Raw genomic sequence first — 26,745 nt, 5'->3', positions numbered from 1 at the left:
TAAACAACTTTTGAGATTGTTCCAATAGCTTTTCTAATCGAGTATTACACTTAAGATGGGGCTCAGATGTTAAACATATTTAGGAAACACAAAAAACGAAACTCTAAATATTGTCAAACTAATAAGTATCGAGTTTCTGTCAGTTTTGTTGCGACTCAGTAGGCTAAATTAAATTCAAACATATAAAAAAAATCCTATCAACTGCTCGCAGAAACACCATTGGTTCAAATTACACATCATACGTGCGCATACCTGCTGCAACCGAAAATTTAAAAGCCCTTGGAACCCATAAACCGTTCCCACGCATTTCGCTTCGAGCAAAGCACATGTTTCCGATTCGAACCTATCATAATTTATGCAAATATTTTACGATCTTCTTTGATCCGGTGCACCGACGAGGAATTTAGTTTCTGAAGATGCACCCAAGAAATTGAAATGCTCGCATCACTTCAGCAGGTACCGTCCAAAAACCCACCGAACAATGATGGAAAATTTGCATTTTTTATACCTTTAATCCACCTTCCTCGGGGACGATCCTCTCTCAGCACAAGTACAGACGAGGGGTACAAGGTGCAGTTCATTTTCCCACTAACCTGCTAGGAGCGAGCAACAAAAAAAAATAAGCAAAGGATCCCAAATATAACAATTATTGTCTGGTACCTCCTCCTCCTCCTAGGGGAGGAATGCAATGCGCACCTGAAGTCAGTCAATCCCCGGAGATCTTCCAATTTGACGAAGCTGGAATCGGTCTCATTGTTGTTTCGTGTAGAAATTATTATTGTTATTGCACCCCATTTGAACTGAAGCTGGCTCGGAACAAAGCCCAACTTTCCGGAGGGGGTCCTGTGTGCTCTGTTTTTCTTGTACTGCCTCGACCCGGGTAGCTAATTTATCGCTTTATGACGGCAATAGAATATTCACACCTTTTTTCGGATAAACAGTGCAATGCCCTGGCTGGAAGGATCATTGGTTAGAATTTTGTAATGAGGTTGGACATATGCCTTTTCATAGATTTTGTGGTCAAATTGCAGAATACTAGTGATCACTGAGTTATTTTAAACTAAAGATATGCAACGCAATTGCATTGCTTAGGACTATTTCTTTTCCGTTCTAAGCAATAATCACACTGCACATTTAATCATTTGTCGTCACTATTTATCCACTTTTCGTCTTGAGACCCATCAGATACGGTCAGTGCTCCGGAAGCAATTACAATGAAATATTTAGCATATAAAGACTAGGATACAATTCAGACGAAGATATACTACATACTTTCCACTGAGTTCTTTGCTTACAAATATGCGAATGCAAAGCGATTAATTGTTTCACTATCATTTCTACGTCAATGGCTTTCCAAGCAGGAGAAAAAGTCATAATAAGCTGTTTGGAAATATACTTAGTTCCCTGGATTGAGAACCGTCATCTCAAGCCTTACCTTTTAGGAGAACGCAGTGCTGTAAAGATACCTAACCGTAGATCAAACAGAGATGTAGAAAGTTGTCCGGATAGCTGAGGTGTTCCGAGAGCCATTGCAGGGGAGTCGTGCTCGGAATCGTCACTCCATGCGTTCGGGCTTCCACTGAAATGAATAAGAAAGATGGAACGTTGTATTACTCTTGGCAAGCATTATACACAATCAAACTATATTTCTGAAAACAGAAATTAGTCGAGATACGCGTGTCTTTCAAAGGATACAAACTCTAGTGGAATGGTATTGTATACTTCTGAATTTAATGTGGTTTTATTGAATCATGTAACAGCAACTTAGTATTGTACATACTCTCCCGTACAAAATTTTGGGTTCATCCCTAAAACACATTCGAAAGTTTTTTGTACATTTCTTCGTGATTACACGTCCGCATTTGAAAGGCATGAGCATGAGCATGAGCATAAATGACCGTACAATTCGTAGTTGCTACTCCGTGATTGACCAGAACAATCGAAGTTGCACAGGGATTTAGTGAATGGGGCTTGGGATTAGCTTACCATTCATCAATGTGCACAAATCGAGAGCTCAAACTTAAGAAGTCAATAACGGCGCCGGCCACGTCCTTACGGTCATCGGGGAAGGGAAGGAATGTTAGTTAGACAACCATTGGTTTTAGAGACCGAAGAATCTTCTGCATCTCCATAGTTGTCATGGAAAGGATTGGGTTAGTGGGATAAGGTAAGGATCTGGGAGTCATCTTTAGTTGATGATGCGATCCTTGATATATTCACGCCTGACCGGATTCGCGATATTATTTGATAAATGAATTGTATGCCGAACAAATGTCCATCGTTCGCCCCCGCAGGAGCAAGCAACGCGACCAAAGGATCAAATACTACTAACACTGATCACGCGATCCGCGGCTCTTATATACTATCGTGCCGCGCGAGCGACGCTCAACACGATTGATCCTGCCCGCATCACTCGCCCCCGCAGGAGCAAGCAACGCGACCAAAGGATCAAATACTACTAACACTGATCACGCGATCCGCGGCTCTTATATACTATCGTGCCGCGCGAGCGACGCTCAACACGATTGATCCTGCCCGCATCACTCGCCCCCGCAGGAGCAAGCAACGCGACCAAAGGATCAAACACTACTAACACTAATCACGCGATCCGCGACTCTTATATACTATCGTGCCGCGCGAGCGACGCGCAACACGATTGATCCTGTCCACATCACCCGCCCCCGCAGGAGCAAGTAACGCGACCAAAGGATCAAATACTACTAACACTGATCACGCGATCCGCGGCTCTTATATACTATCGTGCCGCGCGAGCGACGCGCAACACGATTGATCCTGCCCGCATCACTCGCCCCCGCAAGAGCAAGCAACGCGACCAAAGGATCAAACACTACTACCACTGATCACGCGATCCGCGGCTCTTATATACTATCGTGCCGCGCGAGCGACGCGCAACACGATTGATCCTGTCCACATCACCCGCCCCCGCAGGAGCAAGCAACGCGACTAAAGGATCAAACACTACTAACCTACACGTCCGCATTTGAAAGGCAATGAGTTATTCTTATTTCGTATATATTTTTCTAAATATTTTTTTTGAATTTTGTATACTACTTTTTACTTAATGTTGTAACATTTTTTTAAAAATGCACTGAAAAAACATGGCTCATTTCCTCAGCATTGGATCGACCAAAATTTTAAACCAATATGTCATTAGAATAGCAATCTTATATTTTTTGAAGAGAACTCACAAAAATTTGGCGGTAAAATCTGAAACTATTCAAAATCAATGAAACAGTTATTCAAGTCATCGTGCAAAAGTTTGGGTTTCACCCTTCATACCGCATACCAATCATGTACGCACCATGTTTTGCGTTTGAAAAAGTTGTAAACTATTTAAATCACTTGAAAAATGGCAGAAATATTGACAAAAATGATTTGCGTGCCGACTCAGGTGATCCGGAAGCGTTCTGAATAAGAATAAAAAAGAGTCTACACATTTCTATTTATTTAAAATTATTCATATTACAGAATAAAAACCTTCACTTACCATTCGAAAGTTAAGTGTTTTATAGGTTCGATAACGCAGAGGAATCATACTGAATGGTTAATTTTATATGATTTATGATGAGTTATATTGCACTAAGGCCTTACCTGTCTGTCATACGAAATAAAACGGAACATGAGATAGAAATGTTCAGAAAAGTTGTTCAGAAAGTGAAGGACACCCGGAAGATAGACAGTTCGCATGGAAAACTAAAAATTTTAAGCAAGTTCTATCTTGTGATCCACCTGAGATTGAAAGATCGAGTCTTCGGCGAAGTTGCTCAGAAAGTCAAAGACATCTGGCAGGTAAACAATTTGGTTCGAAATGTTGCCGCTAGGTGGCGCTAGCGAGCATATAAAAACGAACATCTATCTCATGATCCAGATGAGTTAGAAAGTTCGAGTCTTCAACAAAGCTGTTCAGAAAGCCAAGGACATCCGAAAGCAAACAGTTCACTTTTACTGCTAGGTGGCGCTAGCAATGCGAATCACAAGAAGGTCTTGCATTTCTAGCAATTCCTTCCAGTGATTCACATGAGATATACATTTCTTCAGGCAGTCTCATGAATCACTTAACTATCAAGTGAATCAGTCCTGAATCACTTGAATCTGAAGTGAATCAGTCCTGAATCATTTGAACATAAAGTGAATCAAACTAGAATCACTTGTATATGAAGTATAACATCAGTATAAATCATTTGAAAATTGAAAGCATCAGACCTGAGTGACTTGAACAAAAATTGAAAAAAAAACTTTATTACCGTAATCCGGGGGCAAATTGATCACCGGGGGAATTTGATCACGTCGGAACCAGAAAACATTTTCTCCTAAGGATGCTGAAGGTTTCGTTGGCATCACAGAAATTCCATGTTTTCTAGTTTATAGATGTCTAATGATGATTTTGAACTATTTCGATTTTATGAGGGTTAGTTTTGCACAGAAATATTCACACTTGTTGAAGGTGTTAGCAATACTGTTGGAAATGTCGGTGCTATGCCTAAATGTTAACTTTGAGTGACTCAAATGTTGTGTAAGCTTAAGCATGAACTACTGAACTCATTTTTGATATCATACAGCGTATCAAGTGTAGAGTTATGCTCATAAAACCGTTGAATCTCAAATAGTGTGCTTATTTCAAGGGAAATTGCCTACTTTTGGCGTATTAGGCAGATTTCCAAAGTTTAATTTTGCAATAAACTGATCAAATACTCTAGTTGTATGAATTTTGACATCATTTTCAGATTCAGGAGACCCAAATTTAGTAGATAGGGAAATTTTTTATTCCTACACCTGATTTGTTATATGGTGATCAATTTCACCCCAATGTGTCATTCTAATTTTTTGATATTAAAACTATTTTTATATGTTAAATATTATTCCATGAAAAGTCGATTACATAAACCGATAAAGATCAATTGGTTTTGTCGAAATTTATTTGACAATTTTTGAATTCAGAAGGATAACACAACAAACAGCTGTAAACTAGTGATCAATTTGCCCCCGGATTACGCTACTTGTTTTTCTATGGGTTTTCGGCTTTCTGTCTATACAAAATCATGAACGGATTTCCGTTCCACACCTGACGTTTCGGTAAGTGTGGAACGGAAATCCGTTTATGATTCGTATACACTGAAAGCTGAAAACCCATAGAAACATAACCTCCATCACAGTCGATTGCTGTACATAGCAGACATGGCTTAATTACTTGGAAATTAAGTAAACCTCATGAAAATGAAGTAAACCAGTCTTAAATTCCTTATACATGAAGCAAATCAGATCCAAATCATTAGAAATGAATCGAATCAAACTTGAAACACTTGAATGTGAAGTAAAGCAGACAGAGAAACTTTAAAGTAGATATCCTAACTTTTATGTTTATTGCAAAGCTTTCAAAAATATCATCTTTTCAAACTCCTCATAAAGTTTTTGATTTCCAAAATTTTTGAACGCACAGTTCGTTTTGAGAATATGTAACAATTCCTATCAGTTGGCAAATTTGCATACGCATGTATTTTCTTGTTGAATTCATACATTCATCAAACTATTCATTCGAGAAGCCGTATGCATTTAGTAAAGCAGACAGACAAAAGGTGCAACAAAATTCACGGGTAGCTTGGATGAGCTTGATGGAAAATTCTCCTATAGATTGCTCTGAATTTTCCAAGAATCAAAATTTTTCTTGCAACGCGTAATAGGTACCTTGTACCTTTCAATTCCGCCCCAAATGCTTATCTTTGACAGATACGCGTCGTACTTAATAATCTCAAGTCATTTTGAACCTACATTTTTATAGAGAATCACCCTTCTTTTGAAAATTTTCCGTTCCTTCAAATTATACTAACAGTAACATTTTTGGCGAGAAGGCTGCTAATATTAAAAATCAGAAATTTTCCCTTCTTTCAAACTATGGTAATTCTATTGAGTTATTAGATTATTTCAGGGCTAGGAATGGTAACAGTAGTAAGCATGAATGTCGCAAAACTCACGTGGCTCTTCTTATTACAGTAGTTTGAAAACGTGGTTCTCATCAAGTAGTCTATTTTTTGTGCATGAATTTTCTAAATCATTAGTGTCATCGAAGGCTGTAAATACGGGAAATGCTCCGGAAAATAGAATATTTTTGTATAGCAGTTTTGGATTGCCTCTAGCAAGTTTAGAGTAGAATGTTTTACTAAATTCAAGGCATTTTGCCTACAGCACCGATAGGCTGAATTTCACTGGATTCACGATTTGCTCTGTAGGCTACAGTAGCGTAAATTCCATGACTTTTTGCAACCCTGGATTAGCATAAGCATAAGTATAGATGACCGTACAACTCGTAGTTGCTACTCCGTGATTGACCAGAACAATCGAAGTTGCACAGGGAATAAATGAAAGGGGCTTGGAATTAGCTTACCATTCTTCAATGTGCACAAATCGAGAGCTGAAATTTAAAAGTCAATAACGGCGTCGGCCACGTCCTTACGGTCATCGGGGAAGGGAAGGAATGTTAGTGTGACTACTGTTGTTACTAGAGACCGAGATCACCTCTGCATCTCCATAGTTGTCATGGAAATGGTATTGGGTTAGTAGGATAGGGTAGTCACCAATGTTTGGTGATGCGATCCATGATATAGTCATGCCTAATCGGATTCGCGATATATACGCATTGTACGCCGAATAAGGGTTCATCACTCGCCCCCGCAGGAGCAAGCGTCTAGGTCGATCAAACACTCTTTTTTTTGCAACCCTGGATTATATACACATTATGGCACGCACCATTTTGACACATTGGACCAACTCCCTTCTTGTCAATTTTATAAGGCATGTGACGCTTCCTTTAACTCCTTCCGCACCTTTGGAATGAGACACTAGCTGGAACTTTATGCTGTAATAGGGTGGTAGGTCATTTGGCATAAAGTCGTTTGGCATAAGCCGTTTGGCATAAAGTCGTTTGGCATAATGGTCATTTGGCATAAAGTCGTTTGGCATAACGGTCGTTTGGTATAATGGTCGTTTGGCATAATAGTCGTTTGGCATAATGAGTCTGAAACCAAGAATTTCCTAAAATGAGATTCGGGCTTGTTCTGGAGTCAATAATTGACAATAATTGATACAAAATGTCACTTTATTCTACAAACATATACTCTTGAATAAACTAAAGCATATTAGGAAAGTCATTGTCAATAATATTTTATAATTTATGCAGAAATTACCCTTCTTTCAAATATTAATTCTTCTTTTGAGTTCCGCTATTGGAAAATTTTTTTGCACTGAAGATTTTGATATATTTAGCACTAATTTACCCTTCTTTCAAACAAATTGAAACAAATTTCACCTTCTTTTATACATAGGCTGCTCTTTTGAGATTTCTTTATTTTTTATAAATTTTGTTGTTCCCAACTGACAAAATGGCGGCAATTGATAAAATTGATCTGCTCAAATTATCAGCGAAAAGAGAAATCGATTACTACAGTTACTTTGATGGGTTCTGCTACTTTTCCCGTAATGTCGGTTCCCCGAATGTCATTACTCCGAACGCCAGTATTCCGAATGCCAGTTCCCCGAATATCCCGCTTCAACAAAAAGTCCATCTCCCCGAAAAGTTTGTGGCACTCATACTTGTCATAACTTTACACATTTCAGGGTGGTGAGCGAACTGACCATCTGATATGCACCCTTCATTATTTAATTGGCGGTTCTTTCGAGTTTTACCGTCCTCAATATTTTTGCCAACATGTGTATAGCCAAGAATGACAGAATACCAGCTTCTTTTGATTGCTTATCGTTCTTGCTCGTTCACCTCCCAGCAACTATTATAGCACCTATTTAAACTGCATCACTTTTCGGGGAAACGAGTCATTCTAGGAACTGACATTCGGGGAACCGACATTCAGAAAAACGACATTCGGGGAAAAGTAGGACAAGAGCTATGATTCTGAACGCAATTTTTGATGTCTTTTCGTTTTACTATGCCGCAATAGTTTCTGACGTCCAATCTTCTATTGATTTAATCATAAATTTTGCCTTCTTCTAAAAATAGGCTGTTCTTTATATTTATACTGTTTTAAATCATATTATTAAGACAAGCAAAATGTTTACCATTTATATATTTCGCAATTCTTGCAAGATGTGCTGTAAGAATAATAATTACTTTAGAACCTGTAAATATTCTACATGTTTTTTTGCAAACACAAGATCTTCTTTCAACATATGCTGGAAAAATATTATTTCAATCACAAATTTTCCCTCCTTTCGATAATAGACAGTGTTTTTAATGTACACTTTCAAAATTCAAATGTATATTGAATCGTTCAAAAGTTTTGCCACATATATTTTCTTTCAAAATTGTGTTGTTCATTTGAGTTATGTTGTGAGAAGATATGTAGTGTTAGAGCCTTTCACATTTTAAACGAAAAATAATCTGCTCTCGTGTATAGGCTATTTTTGCATTATGCTGCAATAATAGATCTTTGGATAAGAGCTTTTAATATTTTGCAAATAAATTTTTCCTTCCTCTACCAAGTAATTTTCATCAAGTGTTACGTACAAACTGGGACAGAACTTGATCTGTGCAAAATATGTGCGTTCCTTTTATTAATAACTGCGAACTTTCTTTGCCAATTTACTATTTTCAAATATGTATATCGCAACAACTCAACGATACTTTATGTTATTTTTGCTATGGGCTCAGTGGTGCTGATCTCGGTAATCATTATGCCAAACGGCCATTATGCCAAACGACCATTATGCCAAACGGCCATTATGCCAAACGACTTTATGTCAAACGGCTTTATGCCAAACGACCTTATGCCAAACGACTTTATGCCAAACGGGGTACAATCCTGTAATAGTGTTTCAATTGGTATGATCTTCTTCTTGTTCTTTCTAGCATGACGTTTAAACTGCTTTTCGACTCTATGTTCATATTAGTACTCCCACAGCTATTAACTGAGAATATTCTTCGCCAATTGACAAAGAAACTCCATGCCCTTAAAGGTTGATGAATTTTCCAATCCTAAGAACCCTCGACCGGCGGAATTGGAACCTGCGATACTTAGCTGGGGTCTTTCTAAATAGCTGCTCGTTAATCGCTCCGAAAATTAGGGTTCCACGAAAGTTTAATTTTAATGCATTCCGGGAAATGGGTTTTCGGGAAATGGGTCATTCCGGGAAATGGGTCATTCGGGAAATTATTGTATTGGGAATTACTTGTAAACAAAGAATCAGACCTGACTTACTTAAAGATGCAGTAAATATGTAATGAATTCCTCAAATATGAAGTAAATGAGTCTTGAATCTCTTGAAAATGAAGTGAAACGGTCCTGAACTGCTTGAACATGAAGTGAATCAGACTTGAATCAAAACGAAACTGAATGACCTGGATTCGAGATGATCAAACCTGAACTATTTAAATATTGAGTAATTCTTACCCTAATCAGGTGAATATGAAGTAATTCAGACCTGCTTCACTTGAATATAAACTGAATCAGACCTGAATCTCTTGAATATGCACTGAATCCGAGATGAATCACTTGGATATGGTGCGAATCTAAAATGAATCACTGGAATATGAAGTGAATCAATCCTGAAACACTTAAAGTGAATCAGTTCTGAATAATTTGAATACGCTGTGAATTAGACCTGAACCACTTGAACATTAAGTGAATCAAAACTGTAACTCCTAAATATGAATTGAATCAGACATAAATCACTTGAATATTAAGTGAATGAAATAAAAAATATTTGAATGTATGAAGTGAATCAGATAGAAATTGCCTGGATATGGAGCGAATCAAGCATGAATCACTTGAATATGAAATGAGTCAATCTGGAATGACTTGAAAATGAAGTGAATCTGACGTGAATCAGTTGGACATGGAGCGAACCAAACTTGAGTCACTTTTACAAGGAGTGAATCTGACATGAGTTTTTGAATTTGAAGAGAGTCAAACCCGAATCATTTGAATATAGAATATGAAGTGAATCAAACATGAATCACTTGGACCGCATTACACTGATAATATGTTCTATAACGAGTTGAAAGTGCTTAATTTTACATGTTCACTAGCGCCAACCAGCGGGAGAATAACTAATTAAACTATTTTTTTATTTTACTGTCTGAACAAGTTTGCTGAAAAATCGAACTTTCTATCTCATGTGGGTCAAAAGATAGAACATGCTCAAGATGCTCAATTTTACACGCTTACTAGCGTTACATAACGGCAAAATTACGAACCAAACTATTTGCTTTCCGAATGTTCTTGAACAACTTTGCTGAAGACCGCATCATCAGCATCTCGAGATATAGCATCATGAATGTTTCTGTTTTGATGTGAAGCTAAACTTTTCTGAGTGATTCAATATTCAGCTGAGTGTTGCAATACTTTTTCAAGTGAGTCCGTTTTTATGACGGGTAGTGTATCTTTTCGATTTATCAATGCAATTGTAATCAGTTTTCTGTACATCGTTTGACCAATATTATAATTCACACAAATAAGGAACAACGTTTAGAACGCTAAAAATTTTAAGGTTATCAAATTAACAATTTTTGAAATTTTGCTGAAAAATTCGACAAGCTATATTGTTTGTTTTCTAAAAGGGTATGTTTATTAAAAGCATCATAAAAAGAAGTCTCCTAGCCTAGTTAATTATGGAGCAAACATTTTTCAGATATCATCAATACAATTTTCACTGATTTTGTTAGAGTAAAGTATTTCAACTGAACTGAAATGAGTGGACTTTTTAGGTTTATAGTACGTTTAAAGTGGAAGTATTAATATAGTATTTATGCAGAAAATAACCTATGCTCTAATAGAGTTGCTCATATAGTCCCCACGTCATACTTAAAGCGTCATAGGAAAAAAAAGCGTCATTTTCAGAAGACCTCTCAAAGCATAATGAAAATGTATATATTTCATGTATTATTTTCATAGTTGGTTATTCTGCGCGATCGAAAAATTTTCAGGAATACGTTTACAATTTGACGTAGGTCGGTAAATATGCGAACATGTCTTAAAAAGTATGATTTTATAAAGACTCTTGACTCTTCGATTTATTAGATTAAAAAAAACAACTATAATAATGCGTTATGTTATGAATCAACTACATACCAAATTCTGAACACTCTAATTTTTATAGTAATTTTTCAAGAAAACTACTCAAACTTATTCACAGTATGATATTTTCTTCTCTGCTTCAAGTCCCCTGCATTTAAAAGCTGTGAAAATATCCATTCTTAGCTTTGAAATCGAATTGTTCGCAATATGAGCCCTTTTCGGAATTTTAGACCAAACGGTAGTTCAGCGCAGGAAGGTAGAGCGTTTCGTGAGGGAAGATTCAAATATGACGTCCATCGTTTTTCGGGATTTCTAGACCCCCCTCCCCACTGTGTCACGCTTTTTCCAATACCTAATACATGCACTTTCACACTTTTGTAGACACCCCCCCCCCCCTCCCCCAAAATGATGGACGTCATTTTTGGATGACTCCTGATAGAATTACATGAAGATGAGAAATCGCAAAAGGCCCTTTAAGAATTTGCTAAAAACGTTGTACATTATTCTTTGTAGAACTCGATTTCTACTGAACTCATCATTAATTTGCAACTCGGCAAGTCTTTTCAGATAAATGAACGACTCGTGATGTAAAAAATCATCATTCAGTATCTTGCTGCAAGAGCTACTATTACCACAGTAAATTCACATTATGTGTAAAAAGCAAAAAGCAATTATTGAATAATAATTTTGATTTACTGATAATTGTAATTCCAGTCAAAAACAATTCATTCAATTGCAACGAAATTGGTTTTTTCCAAACAGTGCATAGTTTTCTTGAATGACCCTAACTCCTTAACCCTTTGAGATTCACCGCAAGTGTCAATGAAAATGCAAGCGACCCACTTTAAGCGCCTTTGTTCCACTGTCAAAGACAAAAGCCGCTGGCAACCGTTAGCATCATCTAGCAATAGTTTGGGGACGTAAACGCCCGAAATAGAGAAATAGTAGCTATGGCTAAGCACTTGTACAGTCATTCTTGACGTGCCAGCAATTCGTTACAGCAAATTAGAAGACCCAGATGAGAGAAGACAGCACCGTTCGAATCGGGTGCACAACTCGAAACGAAAGTCGAAAATTACCTTCCCACAACTCAGTGTCACAGTAAAAAAAAAAAATTATTATCGGCCGGCGTAATTTTGGCTGTATGACTAGCGTCAACGCATATTATCTCTTAAATGGGGCGATATAGAGATAACTTTTCGCAATTCCTATACATCAGTGCAAACAATCGGCCTCGCATTATTAACTGACCGCAAATTATACCAACACTATTTTTGTTTTAAATCGCACATACGTTTTGATTTTATAAACATACACACTTAATTTAGAATGGTGGTAGGTCATTTGGCATAAAGTCGTTTGGCATAAAGCCGTTTGGCATAAATTCGTTTGGCATAATGGTCATTTGGCATAATGGTCGTTTGGCATAATAGTCGTTTGGCATAATGAGTCTGAAACCAAGATTTTTTTAAATGATGACTTCAGGCTTGTTTTGGAGTCAATTGACACAAAATGACATTTTATTCAACAAGCATATGCTCTTGAATAAACAAAAGCATATTAGGAAAGTAATTACCATATATGTATTTTATTATTTATCTAGAAATTATCCCTCTTTCAAATATTAATCCTTCTTTTGAGTTTCACTAATGGAACAAATTTTTCACGAACGATTTTGATATATTTAGCACAAATTTACCCTTCTTTCAAACGTTCTATGTTTTTTTTCTAAATATGATGTAATCATAATTATAGGTATAAAAACTGTTGATTTAAAATTTAAATAAATTTCACCTTCTTTTATACATAGGCAGTTTTTTGGAGCTATATTTTTTAAATATTTCATTGTTTCTAACTGAAAAAGGGCGGATTTGATCTGCTCAAGTTATCAGCGAAATGAGAAATCGATTACTGCAGTTACTTCGATGGGTTCTGATACTTTACCCCGAATGTAGTTTCCCCGAACGTCAGTACCGCGAATGCCAGTTCCCCTAATATTCCGTTTCACCAATTAGCCCATTTCTCCGAAAAGTGTTTAGCACTCATTATTGTCGTAACTTTATACATTTCAGGGTGGTTTAATTTGCGGTTCTTTCGAGTTTTGCCGTCCTCAGCAATTTTGCCAACATGTGTATAGCCGAGAATGACAGAATACCTCCTTCTTCTGATTGCTTATCGTTCTTTCTCGTTCACTATCCACCCACTGAAGACTATTATAGCACCTTTTTGAACTGCACCACTTTTCGGGGAAACCGATCATTCGGGGGAAAGTCATTGGAACCGACACTGGCATTCGGGGAACCGACATACGGAGAAATGACATTCGGGGAAAAGTAGCACAATCATTTCGATGATTCTGAACGCAATTGTTGATGTCTTTTCGTTTTAGTATGCCGTAATAATTTTTGGCGTCCAATCTTATATGCTTTTAATCATAAATTTTGCCTTCTTTTAAGAATAGGCGGTTCTTTATATTTATACTGTTTCAAATGTTTGTAAAGCTAAATGTTAAACATTTTTCTTTTTTGTTGTTTTATCAATTCATGCAAGACGTGCTGTCATAATGATAAATTACTCTTGAACCTGCCAATGTCCAACATATATATATATATATTTTTGCAAACGCATGATCTCCTTTCGAGATAAGCTGGAAAACATATTATCTCAATCACAAGTTTTCCCATCTTTCGATAATAATAGACGGTGATTCTGATTATAAATTTCAAAATTAAAATTTATATTGAATCGTAGAAATGTTTTGCCACAAATATTTTCTTTAAAAATAAGTTGTTCGTTTAAGTTATGCTGTGAGAAGATTTTTTTTGCGTTAGAGCCTCAAACATTTTAAACGAAAAATAATCTGCTCACGTATATAGACTATTTTCGCATTATGCTGCAGTAATAGATCTTTGAATTCAAACTTTTAATATTTTGCAAATAAATTTTCCCTTCTTTTATCAAGTAATTTTCATCAAGTGTTACGTCCAAACTGGGAATGAGTTTGATCTACAGCGAAATATTCTATGAGCGTTCCGTTTATTAATAACTGCGACCTTTCTTTGCCAATTTATTATTTTCATATATGTATATCGCAACAAGCTCAGAGATTCTCCATGTTCTGGGATGTAGTGAAAATTATTATTCCGAAAAGATCTTCCACCAGACCTGTCACGAGTTTTATTTAGAAATGTTCTCTAATGTCACAACAATTTTTGATATTCATAGCTTGGGAAATCTCTGAACGCTTGTTGCGAATCTACCAAAAAAGTTAGCTATAGGCACGATGGTGTTGATCTCGGTAAACGCTTCAAAAATGCCGGTATTCATTCTGAGTAAATCATTATGCCAAACGACCATTATGCCAAATGACCATTATGCCAAACGGCCATTATGCCAAACGACCATTATGCCAAACGGCCATTATGCCAAACGACCATTATGCCAAATGACTTTATGCCAAGCGACTTTATGCCAAACGGGATACATTCATTTAGAATGCCGAATCTCGGCTAATTTTTACCGAGATCCGCACAGCCGAGTAGTCGGCAAACAAATTTCCTGGGATCTAAGGAAATAAAAGCAGAGTATCAGAAAATCGTGCTTTGTTGCTAAGCAACCGGATAATATGTTAGCTGAGTCTCGGTTAAAATTGGAAAACCGAGATTCGCACATCCGAGCTCGTGAAAAAAATTTAAGTGTGTACATCTCTGATTTTTACAGATATTATGGATACTTAGTTTTTCTTATTAAATCCAATATGGCGACCAAATTCAGAGTTGGTGGTCTAATGGCTGCTGCTTCTGCTTCATATGCAGAAGGTAATGGATTATATCCCAAGCTCGTTTCTTTCCACAATGAAAAGTGTAGTTATATCTATCACTTACTTCTATCGGGTTGGTAAATGGCTGGGCATAACGTACCATTGGTACCTCGCGTACCTGGAGGAATAAAATAGACCCCTATGTGCGGTCCTTAGCCTCTTGCCCAGCAACTCCTATCCCTACCTCCTCGCGGTACTGGCCGGGGTACCTTAGGAAAGATCGGGTAACCAACCCCGGTGGGAACTTTGGTCGTATGCTGATAGGGAAGGGGGGGTTTGCTTTTGCTTTTGCTTCTGCAAACCTTGAGCGTCTGTACTCCATGTTAGGAGCGGCTCACAACAGCGTCTGTTCCCCATGTCAGGGCGGCTGATCTTCGTCCGAGTGTCAGAGAAGGACTCTAAGCTAAACTGTGCACTATGGTCCTCCGAACATTTAGGGGGAATGGTCCTCCGGAAATCTACGGGGTTGGTGTCAGGCCCTGCAAGCCAGCCGACAAAAAACCAAGCAACGAATAATCAACGAGGGAATACGAACCGGGACAATCGGCGAAGACCACAGCGACGTAAAGGGACTAGCGATTGGAAGCTCGGTACGTGGAACTGTAGGTAAATCTCTCAACTTCATCGGGAGCACACGCATACTCGCCGACGTGCTGAAAGACCGCGGATTCGGCATCGTAGCGTAACCATACCATCTACCAGAGCTGCGGCAATACACATGAGATGGGAACAGCTTTTATAGTGATGGGTGATATGCAGAGGCGTGATCGGGTGGTGGCCGATCAATGAGAGAATGTGCAAGTTGAGGGTCAAAGGCCGGTTCTTCAGCTTCAGCATAATAAACGTGCACAGCCCTCACTCCGGAAGCACTGATGATGATAAAGACGCTTTTTACGCGCAACTCGAACGCCACTACGACAGCTGCTCAAACCACGACGTCAAAATCATCATAGGAGACAAGACGACGGCGAGATGGATCTACATAGGTCCGATCCGTGTCCAAATCGGACGACACAGCAAATAAAAAAAAAATCATCATAGGAGATCTAAACGCTCAGGTTGGCCAGGAGGAGGAATTCAGACCGACGATTGGAAAGTTCAGCGCCCACCGGCTGACGAACGAAAACGGCCTACGACTAATTGTTTTTGCCGCTTCCAAGAATATGGCCATTCGTAGCACCTACTTCCAGCACAGCCTTCCATACTGATACACCTGGAGATCACCACAGCAGACAGAATCGCAAATCGACCACGTTCTGATTGATGGTCGGTACTTTTCCAACATTATCGACGTCAGGACCTATTGTGGCGCTAACATCGACTCTGACCACTATCTGGTGATGGTCGAACTGCGCCCAAAGCTCTCCGTCGTTAACAACGTACGGTACCGACGGCCGCCCCGGTATGACCTAGAGCGGCTCAAGCAACCGGATGTCCCTCGAGGCTGCATTACCGGAAGAGAGTGAGCTGGATGAAGCCCCTCTTGAGACTGCTGGAGAACAGTAAAAGCAGCCATCAACGAGGCAGCTGAGAGAAACGTCGGGTACTTGGGACGGAGTCGACGAAACGATTGGTTCGACGAGGAGTCCCGACTAGAGGCTTGTAACAAAAATATAATAAAATTTTATCATAATATGATATGAATATCATATTATGATATAATTTTGTTAGGCTCCGTTATCCATAGAACATAATAAAACAGAAATATAACATAATGTGTTTTATTTTCCTATAAGATATTTTTTTGTTCATTTTTAACAACTTTATAACAAAATAAATAGATAGATATTCATTTCAATAATACACAATATTATCGTATATCGATCAGTATTATAATTTTGATACTTTGTATCAAACATTATAACTTGGTTTGATATGTTTTTGATAGAATTAAAACACATTTTGTTATGTTTATGTTACTATTCATACACTTTTTGTTATAATTTTAAATATTTTAACAACATCCTGCATCAAGTTTGTAACAACCTATGTTCGAAAAAAACTTATAACGTAATAACATATGCTGATATAATTTTGTTATGTACCCTTAGTCGGGGTGCCAGGAGGTTTTGGAGGAGAAGAATGCAGCGCGGGCGGTCATGCTGCAGCAAGGGACCCGGCAGAACGTGGAACGCTATAAACGGGAACGGCAACAGCAGACCCGCCTCTTTCGGGAGAAAAAAACGCCGCCTGGATTTCTACTTTTCGAGAGTTGAAACGGTTTAGTATCCAACAAATCTACAGTTGGTTCTTCCGGGCATTACATCCGAATGGCCACATCCGGTATATTTTAAACGGTGCAAAACTCTTCATTTATACTGTTGAATATCAAATCTTAATGATTTATGCAAATTAAAATGAGTGTCATTGCAAATAAATAAAGGTAACTTGGCATATCCCACCGGAATAACTCCGGCCACAGGGATATTTCCGAATTCCTCTGGCCACTTTCAGAAACTAGATATTTATGTGGGCAAATGAACTGACAAAAAATCATTTGAATCCGTTCCGTTAAGAATTCGCTGAGCGGTGAGGGTTTCAATATGTTTGCTTTCACTCAGGCCTATACGGGTTAAAAGATGTAATTGTGCACCACATTCACGGTGGGACCGATGTGCAGCAAAAAATGACGTGATATTCCCATTTAATTTTTACTGTGTACCTCCTGCAGTGCATCAGCGCAGAGTCTTGGCGAAACGACGACACAGCCCTAAAGGCGCGAGGTGTCAAGTGCGAGCGATGATTGATGCGCGGGCGCCATTGCTGCTGCACCCAGGTCCGATACGATGCGATGAAACCAAGTTTGCGTGTGATCCCCCATCTGAGCCTAAGGCAGACGTCGATAGTCTTCGAAGAGAGTGACTAAAAGGTTTTGGGCGATGGTGTGATAAGCGCACTTTCTGCCTCTGTGTGTGCAATGCGATGTTGTCGTTATAAATAGGATAGACGTCGGAATGCGCCTCGAATCGAGGTTGATGCAATCTTGTGAAATTTTTCTTTTTTGATGATGATCTAATACCCGCAGAAGCCAAACTCGATTTTCCTACGGTGCTCCCCAGAACGTTATTTTCAGGAAAAAATCTCCTTCCAATCCGTGCTCAGCAGTCGTTTTACATATAGTCAATGTAATATTGATCAAATGGAAGCGAATCAGCTTTTTTAATTTCAGTAGATTAGTTTCACCTCATTTAACACAAAGAATTAGCATGTGCAACTATTCATTTTCCAGAAAAAAAATCCCTGAGTTTTCCAGGTTTTTCCAGTCGTTAAAAAGTTACATATATGGTAGGGTTTTTGTAAGTGAAACAAATTTTGCAGATTTTTTTATAGCGCTCCATAGGCGATTGATAATGAATTAACAGCAAAACCATCACCACAGGGAGACATAAAATGCTTCAACTTCATAGCGTTGTTAAATAATTTGTAAATTCATTCATATGTTTAGTAGTAACGATGTCAGTGAAAACAAAATAAAATTTTGGTTTATCGATATATATATATATATATATATATATATATATATATATATATATATATATATATATATATATATATATATATATATATATATATATATATATATATATATATATATATATATATGTAACAGTACACGTAAAAAAATCCGTTCCAATATCCATGAACAAAAAATCATGGACTCTAGAACACACTGTCTGTCGAATTCCATGACTAGCTTCCCATAAACGTGATTCAGTTCCTCTAGCTTTAAGGAAATTATCACAACAACAAGAACATAGTTCATGCAAACACAACTGCGCTACTCATCTGGTAACGCTTCTCAGCCGAACGTGAAATTAAATCACGATATCGACAACTCACAGAATGTTGTTCCAGTTATCAAAAACAAAATGCTTAATACCTGGATTTTGTTGCTGGTAACGTGAATATCATTCATGCGCGCTGTCAGTTTTAGTCTTCTTCTTCTTCTTCTTCTTGGCATTAACGTCTTCACTGGGACAGAGCATGCTTCTCAGCGTAGTGTTCTTATGAGCACTTCCACAGTTATTAACTGAGAGCTTTTTTGCCAAAGTTGCCATTTTCGCATTCGTATATCGTGTGGCAAGTACGATTATACTCTATGCCCAGGGAAGTCAAGGAAACTTCCTTTACGAAAAGATCCTGGACCGACCGGGATTCGAACCCAGACACCTTCAGCATGGCTTTGCTTTGTAGCCGCGGACTCTAACCACTCGGCTAAGGAAGGCCCCAGTTTTAGTAACGCTGGAGAATATACTCAGATGTCAACAGAGGAGCAACGAGTGGGATGAAAGTAAGAATTGCAGGAGATTGATTTTTATGTAGGTGCCTATTAGTATTAATATTTGCCAATTAATTGAGCTGCTTCTGCTACTAATGTTGCCGGAAGAATGTGAAGTGTGCTGTCTAAGTGCAACTAGATCGTGTCTACAAGCATTTACTTTCCGTGAGCGGTAGTTCAGTTGTCATTGAAATTGGAGAAATCATCGCTGTGGAAAATCGTGATTATGCTTCCAGGATACCATTAATCGCGATAGATTCCTTGAAAAAATACTCTTTCCAAGATAACCGCTGATTGCCTGATAAGACCGGTATTAAACTTTGGAACCCACGTTCCTATTTACATGAATTGAAAATTTGCTCTCATGAACTAGGTCCCGTGTGAGAACTGACAATCACAAAACCCGGATCAAAATTCATTTATTTATGATTTTGGTTCTTGGCACCGTTCCGTTACCAAGGCGTTACGTATGTGATGTGGAATAAGGTTCACAAGCTCGTGACTTTTGTTCATGGTGTATATTCGTAAATGAAAATTTGACGTGTTCCAGATAACATGACTGGATGTTCACGATTTTCGGAACGATTTATTTTGCGTGTACAATGGTTTCGTTTATTGCAGATATAACGTAAAAATTAATATTTTTGATCGTTAACTTTTTTAACAAATTTATTTGTTCAGTTAGTGCGTTTGCTTCATTCTGCGCATCTTCCAGTAGTTTTCTCCTTTGCAGCTCTAACCCTCGAGCTTCAGCGGCGTTTTTTCTTCAATGCTGTCAATGATGCATTTTCAGCAGCTGCCGTCTTCTTGCGATCAAGATCCTCAGCATACAATAAGTGAGCGTTACGAACCTATAGCAGTTGTCAGTGTTGACCAGACTCATTTCCCCGAAATTCGAATTGTGAAGCCATGAACTGTTATAACTGTGCGTTGTATCCCTGAGATGGAGGGGGAGGTGGTTGGGCTTAAGTGTTGCTCATGGGATCCGACAGTTTCGATCTCGGTGGGCCGCAATTCAAGTTTCGGTGAAATGATTCGCACTCACTCACTCACTCATTTCATTTCACCGAAACTTGAATTGTGGCTCTCCGGGATCAAAATTGATCGATTTTGCAGTACTCAAGCTAAACCATCTGCTTTTCTATCTTAGGAGGATAGAGCATGATTGTAGTAGTTCGTGGCTTCGTAGTTCGGAAAAAGTTATTTTCGGGGAAATGAGTCTGAACAACACTGGCAGTAGTGACTTGTTAACTTCAAATTTATCCAACCCACCACACTGTGAAACCGCATCGTACACTTGTCGTTTAGCTACAACAGATTCCTCCTTCATATTTTCAAATAGGCATTCGGAATTCACAGATAAGCCTCTCTCAACGTTTGCATTGCCATGCGACAAGCAGCACACAACTTTTATTATTTCGAACAAATCAGGGTACTTCTGTCCCGGACCATCATACCAAAAATGGTCCAGTCTAGTATGACTGCGGTTGTAGCTCTTACACAAATCAATAAATGTTGTTTGCTTGATCACAGCGCGATACTGGCTAGCAGCTAAGTCACCTTTTCGCCCGCTTATTCTGCCACAGTCAATCAGCAGGGAGAGTAATTTATCCATTCTGCGTTTGGCTATGTTGGCATTGGAAACCATAAGGCAAGGATCCATGCAACTGACCGCTTTCGCCAAAGGGTAGGTTATTGCCGATTTTGTGAGCAATTTGCACACAATTGTTTTAAAACAAGTCTTGCATTCGTTACGAAAGTTCATAGCATCCAGTTCTTTCACCTTTGCGTCCTTCAGAGCTTTCTTGGTATCGAAGCCAAATATAACGCTTTTCGCTGTCAGTTGATTTGCGGTATCTTTGACATCGTCAACAGTCAGAAAATCGGACTTTTCTAATTTATCTGACTTGATAAACTTTTCACACAGAGTCACGATTACTTGGCAAATCGCCAGAGGGATGGCGTCCTATTTTTTCACTATGGAATTTGGCAGCTTGAGCTGTGCCTCCTTATCGGGAGCATAATTTATACTCCATAGTAAAATTCCACTCACACACCTATACTTTCGGATGTTTACCTTTTCCTACGAGAGAAAACAGTACAAAACGCATGAAGCACGACGAAATCTAAAAAAGCTGTTGATAGTAATGAACTGCAGAAGAGCAAATGTTTCTTCGGAAAATCAAACCATAGATAACAGACAAACAAAAGGAAGTGTGAATCAATTTCTTCAAAATGAAACGCAAGTAATGCGTTGAATTTGTGTGCCCTGGTTCATTTCCCCACATTCGCACCAGCTACTATGTTGATGTGCACATTCGTATGGGTGAGATCCGCTATTGTTTTATAAGAGGCAACAGAAAAAGGTACTCTTAGCAATCCCTTGCAAATCGCAATGTACAAGAAGGGAACCATTGGGTCATCAGTTTGAAGTTTCCTAAGAAGCGGTTCGATTTCCATTGCAACTGAATGGAAAAATGTTAGTTTGGCACGAATTAGCGGATTGTTCAAAAATTTCACAACATCACTATACGATTTGCATTTAGGCTCAACCTTGTCTTTCTTGACTCCGTCGACAAACTTTCGCAAGTTTCCGATAGTATCAATAGCCCTTTTGGCCACGTTCGAATTCTCAAGCCAACTGTGACCACAGAATATCAGAGGAAAAACGTCACTCCCTGAATATTGCACATACAATGCGCGCCGGGCTGGAACTTCTTTGAACAGATTATACAAAGCTCATAGAAACGTAACGACCGGCCATTCCGTCGCCTGGAAACCATCCTTGAATGCACCATGCATAATATGCAGTCCACAGCTACCCAAATCAAGCAACTTTGCATCTCCTGTTAACTCTAGTTTCAAATCGCGTAGGAATGCCCAATTTACATTTGGGCCATCCATGGATACCTGCAGCATTTTACTCAGATCCAGCATTTTCCGTCCCTCTTGAAATGCCTCCAACAAATCGGTAGCTCGGGAACGAGTGAGAAACCGTGACGTAAAATACCGAGTTGTGACAGAGTTTTTATGATTATCCCAATAACGGATGTTTATATCCATCTGTTGCTTCTTTGTAACTTTGTTCATGGACTCATCGAACCCAGCCACAAAAAAATCGCATTGATTGACACGATCAACCAGTTCTGCTTTAAAATACGGAGCAATACCGTACATTACGACATGAGCAATCTTGTCCTTTTAAAGTTGCAGCTTGCTTGCTACCTCGCTGTCACGGAACATTCTTTTCAGCACCGAAACATCTTTCTCTGCGGCTCGCAAGGATTTGTGGCTCATTACTGTTTGGATACACCATAGCACTTCAGCTTCGGTTACTTTGTTTTTGATTATGGACTGGCTGAGCACCCGACTTGAAGATTTCTGTTCGCTTTTATCTACGGAAGGTTTGGCTTCCGACCTAGTTGCGATTTCTGTCACGGTTGCTGGAACGGACACTGTTGTCGGAGATGATTTTACAAAGTTCAATAATGAACTAGAGCCTGCTCCTGCTCGCAACAAATGTTTTTTGGATCTCATATGGCTTTTCAAAGCTTGTTTGCCCATGTTGCTGAGTGAGAACTCTGAGCTGCACAATGAACAATATGCACTTTTGGGCTTGTGATCGATTTGTCGAATCCACGTTTTGAAGTCAGAATCATCTAGCCAGCAAGGTTGGAAAACTGTGGTCCATTTCGATGCAGCCAACCTACAAATTAAAATGAACAGTGAATAGTGTATTTTTCGTATTTATATTCATATTATTCCAATAATAACATACCTGGAATGTCGGTTTCTGATTGTATATGGCCAATTCAACAAATTTACTCGAAAAACTGCTAGCAAAATGAATTCGTTTACGCACCAGATCTAGGGGCCCAGATAGCCGTAGCGGTAAACGCGCAGCTATTCAGCAAGACCAAGCTGAGGGTCGTGGGTTCGAATCCCACCGGTCGAGGATCTTTTCGGGTTGAAAATTTTCTCGACATCCCAGGGCATAGAGTATCTTCGTACCTGCCACACGATATACACATGCAAAAATGGTCAATTGGCATAGAAAGCTCTCAGTAAATAACTGTGGAAGTGCTCATAAGAACACTAAGCTGAGAAGCAGACTTTGTCCCAGTTGGGACATAACACCAGAAAGAAGAACCAGATGACAAATGACTAATCTTTGCTGATGCTCTCAGAGCTTTAGTGTGCAGCTGAGAGTGTGCAGTAATGTGTGTAATACACTGAGGCAAAAAAACTTAATAAATTCTTAAGGAATAATTATGATTTGGCGCCACAACGATTATTGTTGAAACTTTTAAGTTTTACTTATGATTTTGATGAAGAATTACATTACTAAATTTCATAAGTAAATCAATGAAAAATAGTAATAAGTGCAATGATAATTGTTTAATTAAATTTATCAATCGCTAATAAGGGTTGTCTTTTATATCAGGCGAGCTCAAAAATTGACATGTTTAAGATTTCCTTCAAGGTTGACTTTCGATTAACTTGTACCCAACATCGATAGCGGGGCAGTTCCTCTAGTGATTGCTAGAAAAAATATTTCGAGTGATGGCTTTTAAATAATTCAAAGCTCTCACTTATGAAACTTATGATTCCATTTCCGAAATGGTTAAGCGTTTAATGAAACTATAATTTGGCTGGTTCATAAGTCTTGATTTATGGAAAACCTAAGTATTTTTGCCTCAGTGTAGAGATGAAGCAATCTTTTTCTCATTTTGACCGTTTAAATGTCAAAGCATGGCCATTCAGAAACGCCTCCCTGCGCAAATGTTACAGTGAAAAAGATTTCATCGAAAAATCGCGTTTTTTTTCGATGAACTGAATAAATTCCCTGAGTACCATGAAATTTCCCTGAGTATTTCAGGTTTTTCCATGTTAAAAATAATTCTCTGAGGATTCCCGGTTTTCCAGGTTTTTTCCAGGTAGTAGACACCCTGTTCTATTTCGCCGCTAGAACCGTGAATTCGTTTGAATTTGTGGACTTATACCATCATAAGGGCGTAACTTCTAAACGCATCTCATATTTTTTCATTTTGTCCAGAAAGGCAGCTTAGCCATGGAAAACAACTAATGAGCCCGGGTTCATTGGAGGTTTTTTTCTAATTATAACGATCTGGAGAGTACCGTGCGCTCTGCGACAAAGCGGACTTTTGAGCCAAATAATTTCCCTTCCTGCGCTGTTTTCAATTTCGGCTGCAATCAGCACCACCGTCTCGTTGTTGTGTTCCGAACCGAAATCTACCAGAGGAACAAACGCAACTCGTCGATTCCATTAGACATGGTGGCGACAGAAACCGGGACCGTCATCGTCGCCGCGAACAACGCCAAATGATTGAACGGTTCGAATTGAATTCGGTGTCACTTTTTTCTTTGGAAATCGAAGGAATTTGGACTTTGACGTGTGCGCATTCGAAGTCGACGACAACGAAGTCGCGCAATGCCGACGTCCTTGAATGGGCGCGAGTGCCCTTGGGAAAATACTTGCTTCGCCTCGCGGTGGTAGATGTTTCGAGTCACGTTCGCGTAATTTCTTGTGATTGAATGATGATCTATTACATTTTGAACCGTTATCGCTTTACGGTGATGATGTGATTGGTGTAGGTTACGAATCGCTGATAAGCCGTAGAGATATGGCGAGTTGTGGCCTTCTGAATAGGACAACAAGTCTACAGTTTACAGCCACACCTAACAACGTAAGAAAGATTTCAGGAAATGACCGAAATATGTTTCTAATATTTCTTAAGGGATAAGGGTTTTCCTTGACTGGAAGGTGCTCCCCAATTTCTCAACATTTATAGTGCACTACAGGTTCACTCTGAATTTCCTCAAGAACTCCTATAAGTATAGTTTTTTTCAAATTAAAATCAAACTAAAACAAATATATTTCAAATCTCCAAGACGCTAAGGAGAATCTCCTAATTTTTATTTTTTGTAGAATATATTCTTTTCAAATAAGTCTTGAAAGACAACCCAGAAAAAAAAAATCTGGATGTTTTGATGAATAGTGAAATGATGAGCAGCATGATTTTTGCAATAATTTAGAGAAGAATGGAAAACTTTCAAATTTCGTATTGTTTGAAATAGTACCAAAACGATTGCAAACTATAGCTATTACAATCTCGTTAGTCATGACTCAACCGAATTTTTCCATTCGGTCAAGTGATTCGTTGGTTCGATAAGCACATCCAACCTGCCCACAGCAGCCTGCAATCATTTGACTCAAATCACCTCACAGCGCAGCGCGGGAACCACTTTTGTCCGGTTTTAATCATGTGACGCGCCCTTCGAAGAGATTGATTGACGCGATTCATGGTTCTCTCTCTCTCTATCTCGACGCTCGCGCTGCGCTTACCTAAGATGATATATATTTTAAGACTGACGACGACTGATCTCATACAAATCGCAACGTAGGAAGCAGCCCGTATTCGAGGGATCAGAAGAAAAAAACACCCTCCAACCGTCATTGGCCGCTGTTTGGTAGCGCTGTTGGACGAGCCTCCTCCATCTCCTCTCGAACCCCGGTACACAGTGGCCGAAAGCCGGACAAAACCTCTAAAATGGATGTCAAAATTTCAAATCCTAAATATGTTTCTTATGTTGCTCTAACAAAGCCATTGCAATTGAACCACAATCAATGTTTTCAAAATGTTTTAAAATTTCGTTCGAAATTAGATTTGAAATCACTTTTGCGACAATATTTGCGGAAATCTGTGCTGAGCGTGGAAAAATTGAATTTTGTGATAAATGCTATAATGAAGACGCTCGGTTGTGTAATAATAATTGGAAATACACACGACATGTAAAAGACACGGCATAAACAATTCACAAGACAGGCTCTTTAGGCTTTATATAACCTTCTTAGTATTGCACACCGTGTGTGAACATAGAATCAGCCTATCAAAATAAAAATGTATTTCCAATTATACAAATTTGTGGGCTTCGTAGCCGTGTGGTTAGTGTCACCGAGGCATTTAGCCGCATCGTGCTAAGGAGTGTGGGTTCGATTCCCGTCTCAGGCCGAAAAACTTTTCGAAAGGAATGTTTTCCGACTGTGCCACTGGGCGTTGCATGCTAGTCCGTTGTCTAATGTGGTGCTTCCTTCATGGGGTAAAACACTCATTAATATTGGTATTAATATCCGTTAATACGGATTAATATATATTATTTTTATGATATCATCGAGATAGCCACGATTTTCCTAAAGACATCTGTCAGAAGTATCTTGAATTTAAGGCAATGTAGGGGGCTTATAAACAGGCATGGCATCGTGGATTGTATGTCTTGCAGATCTGACGGTATGCAGGAGACAAATTGCATCGGAAGGTATAGATTCTGATATTACTCCAACAAATATTATGCTTCAGGAACATCTTTTTTTTTCTTCTATTTTGGCTAAAAGGTAATTCTGATCCACTCACTCATCATGATATCATGACCATATGGGTCTGAGACGAACTGACAATAAACACAACTTGTTTTTTTTTTCATATAAGTAATCAATTTGCCTCGGCAACTCCGGCAATAGGCAAACAGCAAAACTCCATGCATACTTGATAATATTCTCAATATCAATATTAATATCATTAATA

General features: G+C 38.7%; 1 protein-coding gene across 1 annotated transcript in view; it reads right to left on the bottom strand.

The window, feature by feature from the left end:
* Positions 1-1,133: 1,133 nt before the first annotated feature.
* The window catches only part of LOC5574184 (autophagy protein 5), a 60,507-nt gene continuing 34,895 nt past the window's right edge, over positions 1,134-26,745 (bottom strand). The window contains exon 5 of the mRNA XM_001661191.2: positions 1,134-1,579. Coding sequence (XP_001661241.1) covers positions 1,467-1,579 — 113 coding nt within the window. The 3' untranslated portion in view covers positions 1,134-1,466. The remainder of the gene's footprint in view (positions 1,580-26,745) is intronic.

Source organism: Aedes aegypti, chromosome 3 (genome assembly GCF_002204515.2).
Source record: "Aedes aegypti strain LVP_AGWG chromosome 3, AaegL5.0 Primary Assembly, whole genome shotgun sequence".
Taxonomy (NCBI): domain Eukaryota; kingdom Metazoa; phylum Arthropoda; class Insecta; order Diptera; family Culicidae; genus Aedes; species Aedes aegypti.
This window is presented reverse-complemented; position numbering and strand designations above follow the sequence as displayed.